Consider the following 22,506-nt stretch of genomic DNA (forward strand, 5'->3'; position numbering starts at 1 on the left):
AATCAGACTGACCTAATTCAGGTTAAGATTCCTAACCCTGGTTCCAAGCTTGCATTGTCAGGGTTGTCAATTTGAAGCCACCAGAAAGAATCTGCTTATCTTCTACCCCCTCCCCTGTCTGTTAGAGGATAGTCATTTATTGTCACCAGACTCTGGACAAGGGTGTGATTCTAGATGGACAAAAGGTGTCAAAGAACACCTTGTGAGTTACAGCAAATAAAGCAACACACCATAAAATGTGTGAGTGCCTTGTCACCATGTTCCTGACCAGTGTGATATTCATAAAATTGTGATGACATTTGTTGGAGGTGTAGAGTTTTGATAGAATTTGCTTGCCTCTGCAACTTCTGTATGTTAGGCAATAAGCTGTAGGTCCATGAACACATGCCCTCATATCTGCTTTTTAAGTAAGGACTTCCAGCAACTTTTCTTTCAGGGAGAGCAGAGAGATCTTCCATTATCTCAGCCGACATTCTTCCCTTGACCAAAACAAAGTAGTTGGTCATTGCACCTCTCTGCCATTTGTGCTGTGTTGCTATGTACAAAATAATTGCCACATTTGCCTACAGAAGAACAGTGACTGCACTTCAAAGTAATTATTTGTAAGTGAAGCAACATCAAACTTCCTGAGATTGTGAAGAGACATCAGATAAATTAAAATCTTTGTTTTTTTTTTATCCTTGCAGAAGCTGTGGTAGACTGCTACAAGTTTGTGGATGTTAATGCTTTGGGATTAACTGTGGCAGCTCTTAGCAGTTATGATCCTAAAGTGAGAGCTGCTGCCTATCACATCCTGGGTAATTACTACACCCATCTAGAGGCTGCTCGTTTTAGGGAAAAGCGGCAGGTAAGTGGAATGCATGATATACAGTTTGCTTCAATCTCAGACTAATGAATGTCCTTTACAGCTTTGCAGAATCTTCCAAAATGCATCCATCCCAATCCAGTGGGTCTCCATACCATGCACCATCCATGATGTCTCCACAGGGAGAAACTAAATGTTGTAAATTAATCACCTTGATCTGGCAGTGACTGGTTTCACAATGCCAGAGACTGGTTTCACAATGCCAGAGACTGGTTTCACAATGCCAGAGACTGGTTTCACAATGCCAGAGACTGGTTTCACAATGCCAGAGACTGGTTTCACAATGCCAGTGACTGGTTTCACAATGCCAGTGACTGGTTTCACAATGCCAGTCAGTATCCTGGACTAACACTCAATTTCAGTTTTTGAACCCTCACCACCACGCTAGGGCATACATGCTGTACCATCAAGTCCATTTCCAATCTTCATCGCTGTCTGCAGCTTTTTCCAGTCCTCAACATATCTTGTCATCCTCATTAGGTGATACCTTGTGATGATTTGGCATATACATATAGTGTAAAGCAGAAGGACTTGCATGCATGCTGGTATGATAGTTTTATTTCATATTCAAGCACGTTTTCCTAAATTAAAGTAAGCAAGTATTTTGTGCCTGTTTTCACAGTAGAAGACACAAATTACATACCAGAAATAGAGGGTAACCAAGGGGCTAATGAGAGTGGGAACTTAAGGTAATTAATATCAGCAGAGAAAATGTACTGGAAAACTTAAGGGACTAAAATCTGACAAATCCCCAGGACCTGATGGCTTACACCCTAGTCTTCTAAAAGAGATATCTGCAAAGATAGTAGATGCACTGGTTATGATTTTCCAAAATTCCTTGGGTTCTAGAATAGTCCCAGCAGGTTGCTATCAAAGAAAAGATAAAGAAAGCAAGCAGGGAACTACAAGCCAGTGAGTTCCAAAAGGCATTGAATATAGTGCTGCACAACAAACTTGTGAGCAAAGTTATAGCTTATGGAATAAAAGGGACAGTAGCAACATGGATATGAAATTGGCTGAGTGATAGGAAACAGAGTAGTAATTAATGGATATTTTTTGGACAGGAGGAAGGTTTGTAGTGGAATTCCCCAGGGGTTAATGTTGAGACCCTTGCTTTTTCCGATGCATATTATGACCCAGACCTTGGTGTATGGGGCACAGTTTCAAAATTTGCAGAAGATACAAAACTTGGAAACTTGTGAACTGTGAAGAGGATAGTGTAGAATTTCAAAAGGATGTAGATAAGTTGGTGGAATGGACGGAAAGGTGGCAGATAAAGTTCAATGTGTTGAAATGTGAAATAATTTACTTTGGTAGGAAGGACATGGAGAGACAATATAAAATAAAGAATAAAATAATTCTAAAGGGGATGCAGGAGCAGAAGGACCTGGGGTATAGAAGAGCATAAGTCATTGAAGGTGGCAGGACAGATTGAGAGTGGTCAATAAAGCGTAAAGGCTTTATTAATAGAGGCATAGAGAAGAGCAAGGAGGGTATGTTGAACTTATATAAGACACTAGTTTAGTCTCAGCTGGAATACTGCATCCAGTTCTAGGCACCGCACTTTAAGAAAGACGTGAAGGCTTTGGAGAAAGTGCAGAAAAGATCCACGAGAATGCTTCTAGGAATGAGAAACTTCAGTTATGAAGATAGATTGGAGAACTTAGGACTGTTTCCCTTGGTGAAAAGAAGGCTGAGGTGAGATTTGATAGAGGTATTCAAAATCATGAAGGGTCTGGGCAGAGTAGATGGGGAGAAACCATTACCACTCGTGAAAGAATTGAGAACAAGAATGCACAGATTTAAAGTAATTGGCAAAAGAGGCAAAAGTGATACAAGGAAAATCTTTTTCATGCAGCGAGCGGTTAGGGTCTGGAATGCACTACCTGAGAGTATGGTGGAGGCAGATTCAATCAAAACATTCAAAAGGGAATTAGATTGTTATCTGAAAAGGAGCAATGTAAAGGGTTACAGGGAGAAGGTGGGGCAATGGCACTAAGTGAATTGCTCATTCAGAGAGCAAGTGCAGACACAGTGGACTGAATGGCCTCCTACACTGTAACAATTCTGTGATTCAGTTGTCAGGAAAATGTTGCAATGTATCATTAATGAAGTCTTAATAATTCACTTAGAAATTCATTGTGTGATCAGACAAAGTTGGCATGGTTTTACAAGAGGAAAATCGTGTTTGGCAACTTTATTTGAGTTTTTTGAAGATGTAACTATTAGGACAGATAAAGGGGAACCAGTAGATGTACTATGCTTGGATTTCCAAAAGACATTCGATAAGGTACCACACAAAAGCTTACTAGGCAAGATAAGGACACATGGAGTTGGGGGTAATATATTAGCAAGGGTGGAGGATTAATTAACGAACAGAAAGCAGAGAGTAGCCATTAACTGGGCATTTTCTGTAACTGTAGCTGTAACTAGTGGATGCTGCAAGGATCAGTGCTGGGGCCTCAGCTATTTACAGTCTTTATTTATGACTTGGACAAAGAGACTAAGACGATACAAAGTTAGGTGGAAAGGTAATCAGTGAGGAGAACCCAAAGAGGCTGCAAAGAATATGTGGCAGATGGAATGTAATGTGAGGAAATGTGAAGTTATTCACTTTGGTCATAAGAACAGAAAAGCAGAACATTTTTTAAGAGAGGTGAAGCTTGTAAATGTTGATGTTTGGAGAGACTTGGATGTTCTCATACAAGGAACACAGAAAATTAGCATGTAGATACAACAAGCAATTAGGATGGCAAATAGCACATTGGCCTTTTGCAACCAAATTGGAGTACAAGAGTAAGGAAGTCTTGCCACAATAGTATATAATTTTAGTGAGACCACACCTGGAGTACAGTGTGCAGTTTTGGCTTCCATATTTGAAGAAGGATATTCTTGCCTTGGAGGAGGTAAAGCGAAAGTTCACTAGATTGGTTCCTGGGATGAGAGGGTTGTTCTATGATGAGATGCTGAGTAAATCAGGCCTATGCTCTCTGAAGTAGGAGAAATAGGGAGGTGATCTCATTGAAACATACAAGAATCTAAAGGACTTGATAGGGTAGAAACGGAGAGGTTGTTTCCTCAGGCTGGGGAATGGAGAACACGGGCATGGTCTCAGAATAAGGGCTTATTTGGACTGAGATGAGGAAAGATTTCTTTACTCAGAGGGGTGTGAATCTTTGTATCTCTTTATCTTCATTGAATATATGGATTGATGGGGAAATAAGAAATATGGGGAGTGGGCAGGAAAGTTGAGATCAGGTAGAAGATCAGCCATGTCATATTGAATGGTAGCGCAGGCTCGAGGCACCAAATGGTCAACTCCTGCTCCTATTTCTTATGTTCTTAAGGGAAGGAACTTGATCGGGTACCTTAAACATTTCTTGTTGCCTTTCAATGTGTCTTAATCCAACAACTCTTGCAGAGATGAAAATGCACTCAATGAAAAATGGAAAGTTTTCATTCAAAACAGAACTTGAAGATGGAATAAAAAGAGAAAATGCTGAAAATACTCAGTAGGTCTGGCAGCATCTGTGGAGAGAGAAAAAGAGTTACATTTCAGGACCTGACAAGAAAGTTCCAATGGAAGATCATCAACCTGAAACGTTAACTGTTTCTCCTCAGATACTGCCTAACCTGCTGAATATTTTCAGTATTTCTGTTTTTCTTTTGGATTTCCAGCATCCACAGTATTTTGGTTTTGTACTTGAAACTCGAAATTAATTTTAGAAGATAACAGTGTAGGAATTGCTATATGAGGAAAGAGCAAGATCCATCTTGTTAAGCTTCTACCATCCTGAAAGTTGCATAATGTAACCACAATGGAGTTGTTGACTACTAGGGCAGAATTTTGCCATCAGCGAGCAGGGAACCCCCGACGTCATCCCGCCCCATTTAAATTTTCAGGAAGGTAGAGGCACAGCCAAATCAGCCGTGCGCCCGCCGACCTGTCAATGGCCAATTGAGGCCATTGACAGGATCATTTAAACAATTAAACGACCTGCCCGTCCAACCTTAAGGCATGTAGGGATTTAAAAAGTTTAATAAACTTATAATGTAAATTATGAACATGTCCCATCTCATGTGACATTGTTACATGAGGGGGACATGTTAGGGAATTTTTATTTTTCTAATTTTCATATTTTTAGAACTGTCAACGATCTCCCTGAGGCAGCACTTAGCCTCAGGGAGATGTGCGCTCTTTAGTGCGCATGCGCGAAAGAGCACACTCTTGCTTTTGGAGAATCTCCCCCCCCCCCCCCCCCCCCCCAGCCCACACAGGAAGCGCATAGCGCTTCCCGCCGGACGTCACGCTGGGCGGGTCTTAATCGGCCCACCCACGTAAAATGGCGGCAGGGCCCGCTTGTCCGGCGGGGATTGGCTCCCCACCCGCCAGAGATTGGGTCGGGCCTGCCCACCTGGCAGGCAGAAAATTCTGCCCCATCACAATTTATCTCTATCAATTAGCCTAAAACAGAGTCAGATATGACGGGAGGAAATCCCAGTGGTGAAGAGCTTTGGGAGCCATAGGTCCAAAATCATCCAAGCATGCTACACTTACCATATGCCATGTCTCAAATTACTCATACACTATATCCTAAAATGTTATTTTCAGAAAGAAATCTAATTTGGATTTGAACTGATCAACGTTAACTGCATCTGTTGCCTTTCCAGCGAGTCTGTTCCATAGATAGACCACTTGCTCATAGAAATTTTGTTTCCTCAGCTTTGAAATTACCCCTGTCAAGTACGGTCTATGGCCAGAATTTGGTGTCCCGACCTGATCGGGTGTAAATTGCGCGAGATGACGTTGGTCGATCGATCCCGACGTCATCGCGCGATATTTCGCTTGGCAGACTCGCACAAAAGTTAGAAGTGCGCCTGTCGATAATTAAGTGGGCAATTAAGCCCATTAGCCGCCTAATTGTAAGCGATTTTTCGTGGCCTGTCCAACCTTACCAGCAGACAGGTGAATCAGCCGGGCGGCCTTTACATTTTTCATCAAAACTCATCCATGGGTGGGATGAAATTTCCATTTGGAAATAAAATAATAATAAATGCCTGGGGACAGCATTTTTATGAGGTATCCTTTCAGGTGCTTAATTGTGGTTCATGGACAGTTTTTTGCAGCTTTTTACACCTCTATTTAATTATTTGCAGGTCTGCAGCTCCCTGAGGCAGCTGTCTGCCTTTAGGGAGCTCTCTTGCAGCGCTTACCCGCACCTGCAGTGACGCTGTCACCCGCCCCCACCCCAGCAGTGCTGAGCTTTTCGCTGTGTGTTTCATGCTGGCTGGCCAATTAATGGCCAGCCAGCATGAAATCATAGTCGGGGGGCCAATCACGGTCAGGGGTCCATTTCCTGGCTGCTCCTGGGCCTGCCGGTCGCGTGCACCCGACAAGAGGAAAACTCTGGCCTATGTTTTCTAGTTCCACTGTTCTGGACAATATGAACTAGCTTGTCATAGCTTGCATTATCTAGTCTCTTGCAAAACCCTGAAAATAGCAATGATATCACCTGTCAACCTGTTGCTTTCCATTGCAAACATACCCAATTTTGATAACCACCGCTCATAATCCAATCCCTCCAGCTCTTCAATTTCTCCAGTTGTTCTCTTCTGTATTTCAATAAGAGTAACGTCCTTTTTGTTCTTTAATGATCAGAACTGTACACATTGTTCTAAGTTACGTCACACCAATGATTTATAAAGTGGCAGGATTACCTCACTGTTTCAGCGCCAGATCTCTTTCATTTACTGTGCATTATTATTTTCTTTCCATTTAAGTCATTGGATTCACCATCTAGCTTTCAACCAAGGACCAACACACAATGCTCAAATTTATGGCATTCAAAATTCTAATGATGTGTGACTTCACTTTTCTTTCTGTTGTCTAGCTACTGTATCTATTGGATGTGGTGAAAAATGGGATCCGACAACCTAATGCCAGGTTTACCTTTTGCTTGGCACTTTACGTTGCTAAAGTTGCTCAACAGATGCTTAGACCAGGTTGGTTAAAAATAGTACTTTCAATTTTCTGGTGCCTATTACAATATGTGATATCGTATCCATTTTAAAGCGGAAAATGAAATGATGACGATCCATGTTGGTTCAAAATAAAAGCACTTTCTGCTTTCAAATTGAGGGAGAGTTTTAAAATGGTATTTGGCATAATCAGCATTTTATCTAACCATGAGAAGGCATTGATCTCTGTTACTTTTTGACCTGGAGTACAAATGTAAATGAGAAAGAATAACTTATTAAGAATTATGTGAAACTGGCCAAGTATTTTTACTGTAGAATCATAGAATGGTTACAGCACAGAAGGAGACCATTCAGCCCATCATTTCTGTACCGGCACCCCTCTTCTAACCTGGCAACATTGCTTCACCCCACGCCCATAAAACTGCTAGCAACAGATTGGCTGCTCATTATGCACTGCTCTAATTGTTCACTTCAGCCAATATATACAGTGCCCAGTTAAACAACCCAGCCAATTTACCTTTCAGGTTTATGATGGCAGACAATCTGTTACTGCAGTTTTAATGGGAAAATGAGCCTCTCCGTGTTTTCAGAGCCTTTGCGTTATCAGGAATTTTACAGAATTATAAAATCATATGACACAGAAGGAGACTATTCCAGCCATCACGCCCTTTTCAATTATTCTCACTCATCTGCACTTTACCCTTAACCCTGTGATTTCCCCTATCCAGTCACTTACCCAATTCCTTTTAGAAAGTTACTATTGAATCTGCTCCCACTGCCCTTTCAGGCAGCATATTCCAGATCAGAACAACTTGCTGCATGAAGTAAAATGCTTCTAATTTCCCCTCTGTTTCTTTCACGACACACCTTAAAGCTGTGTCCTTTGTTCACTAACCTTCCTGACAATGGCGATGGCTTTTCTTAGTTTACTCTTAAATTTGAACACTTCACTCTTATGTAAAAAGTCAGCAAAAAATGACAACCAATCTGCTTATTCTGCAATGGTGATTCATCATAGCCAGTCACTAACACTTCATTAACACACCATTCTCATTGTGTGAAATGTTGATGTTAGTAACCATTTCATGAGGCTCTGTAGCTGATGTGGATTGTCACTGAATGTGAGCGTTTGTCAGAGAGTCTGAGCTCCACCTTACAGATGTACCTGTGATCTACATATACGTTGAACTGGAGGAAGAGGCTCATGCAGCCCCCTCTACATCCATCCATGGCGCAGTTACAGATTCTGTACTTAAAACCTGGAGTGAGTCTATACTAGAGAGAAGCTTTTATAATATCTGCTCCCTGAATCATCCCAGATAGTGGGAGCAATCTGATGTGATAAATTAAGAGTTTGGCAGGAGAGGCACATTGACCCAGTCTAACTCTTCCTACAGCAAAACATGCCACCAACATGGTACACAACGATAGCTCTGAGTGAATACAGTTCTTTATTTTTCATTAATGCATTTGGTGGCTGACGTAGGCAACTTAAAAATTGGCCCACATCACCATTTTATTGAGTGTACAGAGGTGAGGAATGCTAGGCTGCGAAATGGAGCTCCCTCCCAGTTCCACGATTTATTATCAGTATTGAGCACTGCCAGGTCATGGTCAGGTACAGGGTAAGGGTCCCCATTCTATGCCCCACTTAAGAAATTTGGACAATTTTCAATTAAAATTTACCTTCCAAACCCCATATTAATTATTAGTGTTTTTAGAGTCTACAGGTGCAGTTTTATCTAAAGAGACCCGCACGCAGGAGGGCGGCCAGTAGAGGTCAGGAACCTGTTTATTTCCATCAGCGGGCTTTGCTGTTGCTCTTTAAATCTTCCAAAACATTAGCATGTATGTCTGGGTTTCACAACCAATCACAGTGATAAAGCTTTCCATTTAAAGGGACCATAGGGGTCAGAATGACTATAGGAAACATTGATCGTGAAGGCTTATGGAGGCAAATAAATGGAAGGAAGGTGTGGAAACCCTGCTCCCTGAGATCATGCAGGAGTTAGTGACAGCAAGAAGGACATGCTGTTTCCTCATGACAGTTGGCATTGCTGGAAATTGCAGGGCTGTCAGCAGCAGAATGGTGGTGCCCAGGACCTGGATAGAGTATTGGAAAAGGTTCGTTGACCTCACAAGGCCTGGAAAGGTATGTGTCATCACTCTCTGACTTTCCCAGCAATGCCCTACATAGCACTCTTTTGACCAACTCGCCCTGCAGTTCCGCTCATTCCTTTCTCTCCAGTTACCACCTCAAATTTCCATCTGAACAGTCAAGATTCATAATTGTCCTCATCCTATTGCTGTCTTGCACCCATCCCTCACAGTCACCTTCCACAAATGTTCTCATCCCATCCTCAACACTCATCCCACTTCTCACATTCATAACTCTCTGCTTTCTCTCACTGCAGGAGAAGAGAGTGCACAACTCAAGGGAAAGGCAGAGAACCTGGGGGTGGACCTGTGGCCCTAACCACCCTGACAACATTGGAGGAGTACGCCCTGGAGATCGGCAGGGTGTCACAGACATTAGACGTCAGCAGTGGATATATGGAGGTGACGCAGAGACCTGGTGATAGCATGAGATATCGCATTGCCGCTTAGGGATTCAATGACTGTTAAGTGCTGTTTTTAAATTGATGTCACCACGAACTAAAATGCCGTAATATGGAGTTTGTCAAGTTTGAACCATTTCCCCTTCTCAGCATTAACTCATGCCTTTGATTCCCCACAGGTCCTTCGCGGTGACAGAGGAGCTGATGAAGGACAAGCCCAAGATTCCTCACTTAAGTGTAAACACTTTGAGGATGCACGGTCACATGAATCATGCACATCCTCCACCAGAGCAGATATACTCACTTTGCTGTTTCCTACATTAGAAATAGCAAGGTTGTCACATGGCGAGGCACACAGCAGATGTGGGCAGGAATAGGTGTTAAGAGACATGCAAAGAAATGGAGTGCCCCTGTCAGAGGGCGCAGAACACTTCAAACTCTGCCCAGCTGGACACAGATGCTGAGCCCCTGGGGCCATCCACACAAAGAAGCATCAGTGGGAAGTGTCTGTGCTTCTGTCAGCATTTCGAGAGGTGGTGCAGGCCCCTTGGAGAGAGATTAGAGGAGCCCATCTCTAAGATGAGTACCATGACATCTCAGCCATGGAAAAAGTGGGGCCCAACCTCACGCCACCTCTCCCAGCAGAGAGAGCCCCACATGCTTTCTCCTGCCCTGATGACTGAATCTGCCCCTGCCTAGATGAAGGTGGGTCAATCTTTGGCAGGGCCCTCACAGATTCCAAAACCCAGAACATCCAGCAGAGACATCTCATCTGTCAAAGCAGGGGAACATGCAGCCTGCCTCCAGCTCAGCTGAAGCTGCAACATGTAAGAATAATAGGAAGCAGATGAGGAAGACATTTAAAAAAGACAGTGCTGAAAAAACTCAGCAGGCCTGGCAGCATCTGTGGAGAGGGAAACAGTGAACATTTCCAGTCCAAAAAGACTTCTTCAGTCCTGAAGAAGTCATATTGGGCTAGAAAAATTAACTCAGTCTCGCTCTGTCCACAGGTGCTGTCAGGCCTGCTGAGTTTTTACACCACTTTGTTTTCTTATTTCAGATCTCCAGCATCTGCAGTATTTTGCTTGTTATTTTAGTGACAAAGACATTAGTTGCACAAGGGGTGGGGGCTCGGATCGTGTTCACTTGGGTGTGCATGGAATATTTATGGAATTATGTTAACATTTGTTTCAATGAATGAAATACTTTAGTTGAACTCCTCATTCTCCTAGCTTGTTACTTTATTGTACCCCCATTCAAGTCAGTAGCCTTTAGGCGAATGGTATGATAGGGGAAAGGGCTTGACTGACTGTTGGATTGCTGACTTTTGGAATGAATTGTATTGTGTGAGGGACTCAGTGTCAGATGGCACTGTCAGAGCCTTCACACATTCAGATTCGGTGAAGCGTGACTGGTGAGGCCTTTATAGGCTTCTCTGGCAGCCAGGTAAGCGGTACACAAGATGACACATAATGGGAACTATTAAAATGTCAGAAAATAGCAAATATGCTTTCATTCTTTTTAACTTAACATGAACAATTAAGATCACTGTGACAATCTGATTTATGGAGGTTGAATCAGAAAACTAAATGTTAATGGCTAAAAGAGCCTTTGCGTGATTTGCAGATCATTTTGCCTAAATGTTGTTGGCAGATGTTGGCAAAAAGCCCATTGCCTGAAGAAAAACTATTTTCTTTCTTGTACAGTGTAACAGCATGTTCAATAGTGTATTTATTTTGTTGTGCACAGTGGCTAAATTCAACAAAACTTAAGACTGTATTCACTCAGAATGGATAGTATCTGCTTGGTGAGCTCACCATGTGTTGTGTGGCAAACATTGTTCTACTCCAAAAAGCCAGTTGGTGAAGGATTGGACTGGAGCCAAGCTTTACACACTTCTATATTTATTTACAGAGTTACACACTACACAAATACCAAATTTCTTTGTTCAAGAAAGGAAGGAGGCAGAATGCAGGAATCTTATCGACTGGTTTGCCTGACATCTGTCATAGGGAAATTGCTGGAAACCATTATTAAGAAGATAATAGCAGGATACTTAGAAAATCATAATGGGATCTTGTAGAGTCAACATTGAAAGAGAAATTGTGTTTAACTAATTTATTAAAGTTCTTTGATGAAGTAAAAAGCAATATTGATAAAGGATAACCTGTACAGGTGTACCTAGATTTTGAAAAGACATTTGATAGGGCTTCAGATCAAAGGCTGCTACACAGAATAAAAGCCCATGGTGGAGGGGGTAGCATGTTAGCATGGATAGAGGATTGGTTAAGTAACATAAAGCAGGGATAAATGGATTATTTTCAAGTTGGCAAGCTTTTAATAGTGGAGTGCCACAGGGATCAATGTTGAAGCCTCAACAGTTTACAATCTATATCAATGATTTGGGTAAGGGGACTGAATGTACGGTAGCTACATTTGCAGATGACACCAAGACAGGTAGGGAAGTAAGTTGTCAAGGGGAGGTAGAAAGCCTATGAAGGGTTTTAGACAGGTTAAGTGAGTGGGCAAAAATTTGGCAGATTGAGTATATTGTGGGAAAATGTGAACTTGTCCACTTTGGTAGGAAGAACAGAAAAGTAGTCTTGTATTTAAATAGAGAGAGATTGCAGAATTCGGTCGTACAGAGGGTTGTAGGTGTCCTGGTACATGAATCACAAAACATTAGTATACAGGCAAATCAAGTGATTAGGAAGGTAAATGCAACGTTGGCATTTATTGCAAGGGGAATGGAATAGAAAAGTAATGAAGTTTTACTGCCACTGCATAGGGCCTTGTGAGACCAGGTCTGGAGTACTGTGAACATTTTGATTTCCTTATTTTAAAAAGGATATAATTACGTTAGAAGCAGTTCAGAAAAGGTTCTCTTGACTCATTCCTGGCATGAAGAGCTTATCTTATGAAGAAAGCTTGAACAACTTGGGCTTGTATCCACTGGAGTTGAGAAGAATGAGAGGTGATCTTATTGAGACATATAAGATACTGAGGGAACTTGATAGGGTAGATACTGGCATAATATTTCCTCTTGTGAAGGAGACCAGAAACAGGGGACATAGTTTAAGAATAAGAGATCTCCCTTTTCAGACAAAGATGAGCATTTTTTTCTCTCAGAACGTAGTTAGTCTTTGAAATTCTCTTCCTCAGAAAGCAGTGGAGGCTGGATCATTGAATTTATTCAAGGCTGAGTTACAGATTTTTGATAGACATGGAGGTCAAGGGTTATGGGGGGGCAGACAGGAAAGTGGAGTTGAGACCACAATCAGATCAGTCTTGATCTTGTGGAATGGCAGAGCAAGCTTGAAGGTCAAATGGCCTACTCCTGCTCCTAAGTCCTATGTTCTTATGTACCTGCTTACGCCTCCGAACCCAACAGCACGGTTTTTAGCCTGTGTCTATGTATAGGGGCACAAGTGAATGCCCAGTTAATGCCCATCGCCTGCATACAATTAAACACAATTAGTATTCAATTAACATCCATGACAATTTTTTTTAATTTCACGGAATGTGGACATACCTGCCTAGGCAAGCATTTATTGCCCATTCCTAATTGCCCTTGAGAAAGCGATGGTGAGCCACCGCCTTGAACCACTGCAGTCCATTTGGTGTAGGTACATTCACACTGCTGTTAGGAAGCAAGTTCCAGAATTTTGACCCAGCAACAGTGGAGAAACAACGATATAGTTCCAAGTCAGGATGGTGAGTGACTTGGAGGGGAACTTCCAGGTCATGGTGTTCCCATGTGTCTGCTGCCCTCGTCCTTCTAGGCCCAGAGGTCACAGGTTTGGAATGTTCTGCCAAAGGAACCTTGGTGACTTGCTGCAGTGCATCTTGTAGATGGTACACACTACTGTGTATCGGTGGTGGAGGAGTGAATGTTGAAGGTGGTGGATAGGCACATAGGCTTCTCTTTCCTGGATGGTGTCGTGCTTCTTGGTGTTGTTGGAGCCGCACTCATCCAGACAAGTGGAGAGTATCCAGCACAATCTTGACTTGTGTCTTGTAGATGGTGGACAGGCTATGGGGAGTCAGGAGGTGAGTTACTTGCTGCAGAATTCCTAGCCTCAGACCTGCTCTTGCAGCCATAGTATTTATATGGCTTGTCCAGTTCTGGTCAATGGTAATTCCCAGGATGTTGATAGTGGGGGATTCAACGATGGAAACACCATTGAATGTCATGGGGAGGTGGTTAGATTGTCTCTTGTTGGAGATGGTCATTGCCTGGCACTGGTGTTCCATTTGTTGTTCTATTGTCTACTGATGGAAGATTTTAGGGAATGATGAGAACATAGGAAAATATAGATCAAAAAGCCCATGTTATCCATCAAGTCTGCCCCTTCAACAGATTATATATAATTTGCAATGCCAAAAGGCTATCTTTTAACCTCAAATACCTACAGATAAAACTCTGAAACCTTTTCCTGGCCCTGAAGATAATGAAACAATAGTGTTAGGTTAGCAATCTAATATCGGTATTGTTCAAACTTTACCAATTGCATTTTGCGGATAACCTTTCCTGCTTTCAATGAAGCTGGGCTACCATCATGTTCTATCAAGTATTTGTTCCTCTTTATCTATACATTCACTTCAACTCTGCTGCATTCATATTCAAGCCACCTTCTTCCATTTACTGCGTTTGGTGGGAACCTGTCCCATATTTCATCTCCTTTGGAAGAGGGAAAGGGACTACTTTCGATCAGTAAGTTTACTTGAACCTCTCAATTTCAAGCTTGTATTAACTAATTCTGTGATGACAGTATAGGTTTCAGGAATCTGCTGGCATTATAGAATCATACAGCACAGAAGACGTTCATTCAGACCATTGCACCAGTGCCAGAATTTTGAAAGAGCTATTCAATTTAGTTCCCCCAACCCACTCTTTCCCCATAGCCTCCTTCAAGTATTTATCAAATTCCATATTGAAAGTTATACTTGAATCTGCTTCCACTACTCTATTAGGCAGTGCATTCCAGATACTAACGACTCGCTGCATGAAAAAATACTAACCTGGTTCTTTTCCCAATTACCTTAAATCTGTGTCCTCCGGTTACTGCTCCTCCTAAAGGTGAACCAGTTTCTACCTCTTGTACTCTATCAAAATTTTGAATGTCTCTATTAAGTTTCCCCTTAACCCTCTCTGATGTAAGAGAAAAATCACAGCTTCCCTAAACTCTCCACATAACTGAAGCCCCTCATCCCTGGTGCCATTCTGGTAAATGGTATTGTAAATTATCTGTGACTTTGAGGCACCTATGATTAATTATATTTGTCTATTACCAAATATCATTTTGCACTATGTGATTTGTTTGAAATTCAATCAGATTTCAAATTTTAACACAGCTATATGAAGGTTGTCATTAACCCCTGAAGATTTAGAGAATTAATTTTCTGATCTGGATAATTGAATATCCATTAAGTTCCAGACAGGGAAATAAGATTATTTTTGTTTACAGAAGTCATAGGCTGAAATAAAATATCAACTGCAAGTAGAATCCGTGGAAATATCAACAATTAATGGTTGAGATGTGTTTATTGAAGCATGCCAAGATTTATGGCTCCAGGTAGAAGTCCAACAACCATAGTGAGAACTGGAGCTAATCACTCAAAAGCAATGATAATACGGCACACTCTTATGATGCTAAATAATATACAGCAAAAAGAGTTATGTTTAAAAGCTAACCTTTAAATGTATAATGTGGGTTTTCTTTATTAAAATAAATTTGTTTTTCCCACTTCCCTGTAGAGGAACACATGTACTTGAAGATTAATAGTTTCCTACTGGCGCATCAGTATTTGGATTTAAAGAAAGTGCCTGGGTTTTTCAAGTTTTTCTACAGCTTTGACATGGAGGTAAAATTGTCTCCCTTTTCAGTTATGTTCTGTTTTTTAGATGGTAAAAGGTCAATGTAGAGATCAAAAATGATAGATAGTCAGAAAAAATAGCAGTTCCTTGAGTATCTAAAAGCATCATGTGGCACGGTACCAAGCCATGCAGATCAAGAAATTCTCTAATTCAGTTCCTCTTATGTTGAGTTAACCGGTCTTCGTTGTGTGTGTGCATACGTGCATTTGTGTGCCCATGCATGCTCGTGTGCCCTGGTTTAAGGCAAAGAAAATCTTGAGCAGTTGTTCCCATTCCTGCTCACAATCCAGCTGGAAGCACACATGTCGCTATGGACATTTGGATGTGAAGGGGATTGAGCTTGGCAGTGGTAAAATTCATCTACCAAAATTTATTATCTAGACTTTCACGTGAATAATGTCTTCCAAAAACTTTTATCATTGCCTATGGAACCATGCATCAATTTAAGGCACTACTGTCAAGTGGTTAGGGATTTGGGAGGGGGAAATTAAGTATTTTTTAAAATAATAAATACTGATAATGTATTGGTCAAACCCTAATGTGAATGGCTCCAGTTTCAATATAAGATCCTGTTGTAGGCAGATAGCACTGGGACAGGTGCAATGAGCTGAAAACCCATCTTCCAAACCAGAATTTCCATGGTAGAAAGGGCATCTTGATTGCATCCTTTTTTTCATATTTCATCCTTCATTTTATTTTTCAGCGCAAGACTGAACGTGAATGGCTTTTTGAACTCCTTATCAATGGCTTAAAGGACAAACACTGCTATGAGCTTTGCAACCATCAGAAAATTATCCATGTTCTCCTAGCCTTTTTCAACAGCCCATTGTGTGATGAGACGGCAGAGGTAGGATATAGTTTTTATTTTGAAGTGATGCTGAAATGGCAGTAGAATCAACTATCTGCAGCAGGAAATTCTTGCAACATGGTAGGTCATTGAACGTTATAGTTGGAGTAGGTTTTAAATGTTTATGTTTTCACGTCATTTTAATAACTTTTAATTTAATTTAAAGAAACAGATTATCCAGATTCTGCTACGTGCTGCGCACATCACAAAAGCAGCATATCAGCTAATCAAAGACCACAACCTACTGACATGGATATTGCATACCTTACAAAGAAGGTATGTTAACAACTGTATGGTAGCTTTCCTTCGAGCTGATTGAAGATATTTTTCACCTATTTAAATGAAGTCATTTATTGCCAAACCAAAATGTGGAGTACATTTTTTTTTCATTTTTAAAATGTTGTATACGGCTGTTGTGTGCAATTTTTATTCCAATTTTATATTTTAATTATTTCTAATTATTATTTCTAATTGTTTGTCATAGTTTGGAAAGTGAGCCTATCACTCTGCTCAAGCATAGTTATATAACACGCTGCGAAACAGCTATGAAGGCACAACGTAATTCCCATGATATACTTTTTGTGATTTTAAGATGTTTTGAAAATTCCAAAGAAAGTTTACTTATAGCCTGTGATATCTTACATACGCTTGCTTTTATACTGCTTTGTTAAACTGTTTGGAAAGTATTATCTTAACTTGTAAAGCATACATTATAGATAATTGTCTGTTTGATATAATTGGAACTGATTTGTATTTTTCTAGGGTTTTAGAGGACAGATTGATATCTGATTTAACCTCACTGCTACACACTTTGTGGTTCACTAACCTAGGAAATAAAGAAAAGACTAGGAAGTTTCTGCCTCTTCTGCTCATAAATGAATTTCTCTACATTTTGACTGTTCTGATACGGCTCATTTGGTAAGTAATGTATATTGTTTAATGAGAGCCTGTAGAAATTCTTTCTGATATAATGCTTGAAATTACATAGCACCTTGCAGGTTTAAATTCTTCAAACATTGTTGTTATGCAGACAAGCAAGCACTGAATGAACAGTTAACCCATTTAAGGTGATGTTAGCTGAGGGTTGCATGCTACCCAGTACATCAGGAGAAATCTTTTCTGTTCTTTGAATAATGTCATAGGATCGTCACTATCTCCCAGATTGGGAGCTTGGTCTATTTAACATCACATCTAAAGTACATCATTTCCAACAGCGTAGAATCATTTCATTACAGGTTATAAGTCTAACTTATGTGCTAAAGCTCTGTTGTGGTTCTGCTGCATAGTGCAGAGTACAACCAGCTGAGCCAAGCTAACACATGTGGAAAGATTTTCCCCCTATCAGGGAGGATGTGCGGGAGCAGGCGCGCCTTCAATCGCCCGCTCAGCGTGACGTCTGCCAGGAAGCACTATGCGCTCCCTGAGCGGGCAAGGGGCGGGGATTCCCTCAGTCAGGAGTGCGCTCTTTCACGCATGCGTACAAAAGAGCGCACAGATCACCCTGAGGCTAAGTGCTGCCTCAGGGAGATCGGCTCCGAATTAAAATTTGCGGTAAAAATGATAGGAAAATTTCCCTGACGTGTCCCCTCATGGACACTGTCACATGAGTTGGGACATGTCCATAACTTTAACTGAAACCTCTATTAAAAATTTAAATACCCTCATGAAACCTCATCCCGCCCGTGGATGAGGTTTCATGCTTTTTCTGAAGCCCACCAGGGCTCCCGGCCTGCCCGCCAACCTTAAGGTTGGACGGGCAGGTCCATTAATGATGTTAATTAGTTTCTCAATGGCCTCAAAAGGCCATTGACAGGTCGGCGGGTGCGCAGCTGACTTGGCTGTCCCCCCGCCAACCTGAAAATGGAAATGACACGGGGTGACGTCGGGAGTTCCACCCGACGTCATCCCGTATCATTTTATGTGTGGCTCGCTCGCTGACCGGAAGATCCTGCCCATGAATTATATGTTAGGGATCACTTTGTGGGACAGTAGGCTATGTTTATTTAGGTGATGGGACGCCAGTTCATGCCCATAATTGCTGCATCAAAACATTCCTAAGCTCAGGTAAACCTTCCAGGTAATATTATGATCAGACACCATGCACAATCTCGCAAACAGGTGGAAAACCTGTAGAACACTCTTTCATCACCACTGAATAAATTTTGTTTTTAAAATGTAACAATGTTGTGGTTAAAATAATTCCCTAAATAGATTTCTTTTGTTTCGGCAGGATAAAGATTGACACCAGCACATTTACAGAATTTTTACAGATATTGAGTTCTGTTTTGCATCATCGCTCTGGTGCTTTTGATGACTACAAGGAAATGGGATGGATTACCATAAATGAAAGAGTTCTGTCTCACACAGAGGCCTTGTTACTGTTACATAAGTGGAGTATTGTGGGAAGGGAGTCCCATTTACAGGAGGCCTTGCAAACTCTGGCCCATAAATACAATGTTAAGGAATTGCTAAGTAAGATCTTCCTTCTTCCTTTGTTTTAACCAATTGATTTTAATATTGAAATACTGTATTATAGAACTATTGATAGGTACATTAAACCTTGGGCTTCACATAAATTGTGTTTCGAGGTCTCTCAAGGTTTAAAAGTCTGCTAGTGATCAAGGGGTCAGACATAACTTAAATCTGAACTTATGAAGCTGTTGTTTTTATAATTTGGATATTAAGTGCTCCATAGATTACACTTTCCCCTGCATTATGTTATTAAAGGTGTAAATTTGATGCTGAAATCCTGATGTGCAATAGCTGAATCTTGCTTCTATTCCACTGCATGTCCTCCAGTAAGATTACCTCAGCAAAATAGCCTGATATTAGCACCTCCAAAACCAATATGTGTCACAGTTTCATGACCTGCATTGTGTAAGTGCTCTCAAGCTGCTAGGCTTGCAACAGTTATTTATATCTAGATTTTCTTGATGAAGTAAGACAAGATCCACTGACTAAACATTCCAGGACTGCTCATGAGAGTTCAAAAAAGATGTTGTGCCTTTATTTTGCCTCAACTGTAATATTGCTGTTGATAAAGCAAGACTTTAGGTGCATGGTAAGGCTCCCCACACTAGACCAGTGGTGAGGCTATTTATATGTGTTTCCAACATTTGGGTACATTGACCATACTTACATGAAAAAGTAAAACAACATGGATGCTAAATATATGAAATAAAAACAGAAAGCACTCAGCTGGCCAGGCAGGTTTTGGGAAAGTAAAACTTAAGTTAACGGGCTGAATTTTACCACCATTGAAAATAATTGGGAGGTGGACCCATTTCCAGGTCCTGACCTCACTCACTCTCACAACGCAATTAGCACGCCGTTTCCACGATCGCCGTCCAATTAGGGATAGCAAGTGGTTCCAGAGGTGGAAGTTATAGACAGAGCAGCGGGATGGTAATTAAAGAGCTAATAACAGATCCCCATCTCCACTACATGCCATGTCTGGGAAAAGTGCAAGGAGACAGCACACATTGACAGCTGGCCCAAGCCAATTTTCCAGTCCCCGCCTCCAAGCCACCTCCACGGGCCTGGGAAAATTCTACCCTATGTTTCAGTTCGATAACCTTTCATTGATTTTGGTGAAAGGTCTTTGAAAATGTTTAGTCTCTTCTTCTGTCTACAGATACTGCCTGACTGACGTACATGAAGTGTGTTTCACAAAATTCCTTGCTATGCTCCAGTGAGTGGAAGATATAAATGCAACAAAAAGCTGCATCTCTAAATTAGCTGGAAGGAGCTCACTTAAAGGGGCTACTTAGATAATGTGCAAAGTGTAGGTTTGTATGTTGATCTACTGACAGCTCATCTTTTGATGCAGCTGCTTACATGTAAAGAAGTAGTCCAGGAGAGGCCATAAAAACCAGCTGTCCTTAATGAATTGACAAATTTATAAAGTTTATCTTGCCTTGTTTAAGCCTGCAAGATTTTATAACTCCAGAGGCTGTGATGGGATGGTCATTTTGCTTTTGTGCACAGACAACTGGAGGGATAGGGACCTTGTTGCAAATAACACAGATGGGGTCAATTTACTACTAAATGATACATTGCTAAAGGAAATTGCTTCTTGTGTTTCAATATGATTTACTTCCAATATTTTTTGATTTGTACTGCATTTTACTTCTCATGTTTGGTCACAGTGAGCCTGTTTACAAACAGTGTTTCTAACTAGTCTTACTAACGATGTTGCTATATATACTTGCGTAAAAGTTGAATTTTTGAGACCAATTTTTTTAGGCCAAAGTCATGGTATTATATGGGCTATTACATGGGTAATATTTTCGAGGGGTCAACATACGTGCTTGATTTAAGGCCTCGTGGAATGGACAAAGTGACCTCTAGTGGCTAGGAAACTGTAAAAATATTCTTCTTTGGTTACAGTTTTAAGTCCTATATCATTGAGTCCATGTTTTACTCTTTCACCATGCAAAGTTCTAGACAATATTCTCTCCCTTTTTACAAAGAAAATAAATCAGCATTTATAATCTCAGTTACTAACCCATCACTATCATTATCTCTTTGTAACTTTTATGACAACTGAGATTTATTTTTTGCTGTCGTTATCCACGTTGACAAGTATTTAATTGGTTTCACTCTTGCCTTTCCAATTGTAGCCCAATCCTACATACCCTTTGGTTCTGAACTTTTTTGTCCTTTGACCCTAAAAAACGAGGTTTGACTTTTACATGAGGTATATGAAAAATTATAGTTTTTTTAGGCTAAAAATCCTGGGATCATCTTTTACATGAGATCAACTTTTACATGGGTATATATGGTAAATCACAACTCTACCAGTAATAAAAACAGGAAATGCTAGAAAAACTCACAGGTCTGACAGCATCTATGGAGAGAGACACAGAGTTAACGTTTCGAGTCCGTATGACTTCTTCAGAGCTAAAGAGAAGTAGAAATATGATGGAATTTATACTGTTTAAGGGGGTGGAGCAGGTAAAGCAACTTAGAAGGACAGCGATAGGTGGGAGATTTACAGAGATGTCAAGGAGAGTGTTAATAGGTAAGAAAGCAGAATGTGTTAATAGCAGAACAAGGGTCAGCACTCTGAGAGAATAACATAGAACAAGTGACAGATGGCCCTTTTGGGGGGGTGGAGGGTGGTGGTTGGGGGAAAGGGATAAAAAAGGGGGATTAAAAAAGGGACAAAACAATGAATAAAACTGAAAGTGAATAAATAAAAATACATTTTAAAAAGGGGATTAAAAAAGGGGTGAAGATGGAGGAGAGATTTCATGGTCTGAAGTTGTTGAACTCCATGTTTAAGTCCAGAAGGCTGTAAAGTGCCTAATCGGAAAATGAGGTGCTGTTCCTCCAGTTTGCGTTGGGCTTCACTGGAACATTGGAGCAGGCCAAGGATGGACATATGGGCATGAGAGCAGAATGATGTGTTGAATTGGCAAGCAACAGGAGGGTCTGCGGACAGACCGAAGGTGTTCTGCAAAGTGGTCGCCCAGTCTGCATTTGGTCTCCCCATTGTAGAGGAGACCGCTTTGGGAGCAGTGAATGCAGCGGACCAAATTGAAGGAGAAGCAAGTGAAGCGCTGCTTCACCTCAAAGGAGTGATTGAGCCATTGGACGGTGAGGGGAGAGGAGGTAAAAGGGCAGATGCTGCACCTTCTGAGATTGCATGGGAAGATACCATGGGAAGTAGATGAGGTGTTGGGGGTGTTGGAGGAGTGGACCAGGGTGTTTGGTGATGCCACCACCAAACACAACTTCCCCTCACTCCCCTACGGATTGCTGATGGGGGGGTGAGGGCAAGATGTGTTTGGTGGTGGCATCACATTGGAGTTGGCGGAAATTGCAGAGATGAACCTTTGAATGCGGAGGCTGGTGGGGTGAAAAGTGAGGACGGGGGGACCCTATCATGGTTCTGGAAGGGAGGGGTAGGTGTGAGGGCAGAGGCGTGGGACATGGGTCAGATATGGTTGAGGGCCCTGTCAACCACAGTTGTGGCGGGGGGGATCCTCAGTTGAGGAAGATGGAAGATATGTCAGAAGCACTGTTTTGGAAGATGGCATCATCAGAACAGATGTAATGGAGATGAAGGAACTGAGAGAATGGGATGGAGCCCTCACAGGAAGCAGGGTGTGAGGAGCTGTAGCCCCCCCCCACATAAAATGGCTGCAAGCCAGCTCCCGCTCAGCTGCCCCGACAGGGAGAAAATTCTCCCCTATGTTCCTAACTATAATGTAACTTGAACACACACCAGGCACCAGCTAGCGATAATGAACATCAAGCAGACAGTACCAAGGTTACTTTTTTTTTTGCATTAACATCATACCCAAATAATTATTGTCAAAAATCCACTATTCACTTGATATAAAGAAGTATTTTGCAGAAGGAGAAATTAGTT

The 22,506-nt window shown here is 41.4% G+C and overlaps 1 protein-coding gene across 2 annotated transcripts in view; it reads left to right on the plus strand.

The window, feature by feature from the left end:
• urb1 (URB1 ribosome biogenesis homolog) overlaps nucleotides 1-22,506 on the plus strand; it is a 104,199-nt gene that overhangs the window by 75,930 nt on the left and 5,763 nt on the right. For both annotated transcript variants that reach the window (XM_078560178.1, XM_078560179.1), the window contains exons 31-37: nucleotides 687-847; nucleotides 6,757-6,868; nucleotides 15,161-15,267; nucleotides 15,984-16,127; nucleotides 16,294-16,403; nucleotides 16,890-17,045; nucleotides 18,358-18,599. In XM_078560178.1, the coding sequence (XP_078416304.1) occupies nucleotides 687-847; nucleotides 6,757-6,868; nucleotides 15,161-15,267; nucleotides 15,984-16,127; nucleotides 16,294-16,403; nucleotides 16,890-17,045; nucleotides 18,358-18,599 (1,032 nt within the window). The remainder of the gene's footprint in view (nucleotides 1-686; nucleotides 848-6,756; nucleotides 6,869-15,160; nucleotides 15,268-15,983; nucleotides 16,128-16,293; nucleotides 16,404-16,889; nucleotides 17,046-18,357; nucleotides 18,600-22,506) is intronic.

The sequence above is a fragment of the Cetorhinus maximus genome, chromosome 16 (genome assembly GCF_964194155.1).
Source record: "Cetorhinus maximus chromosome 16, sCetMax3.hap1.1, whole genome shotgun sequence".
Lineage (NCBI taxonomy): Eukaryota > Metazoa > Chordata > Chondrichthyes > Lamniformes > Cetorhinidae > Cetorhinus > Cetorhinus maximus.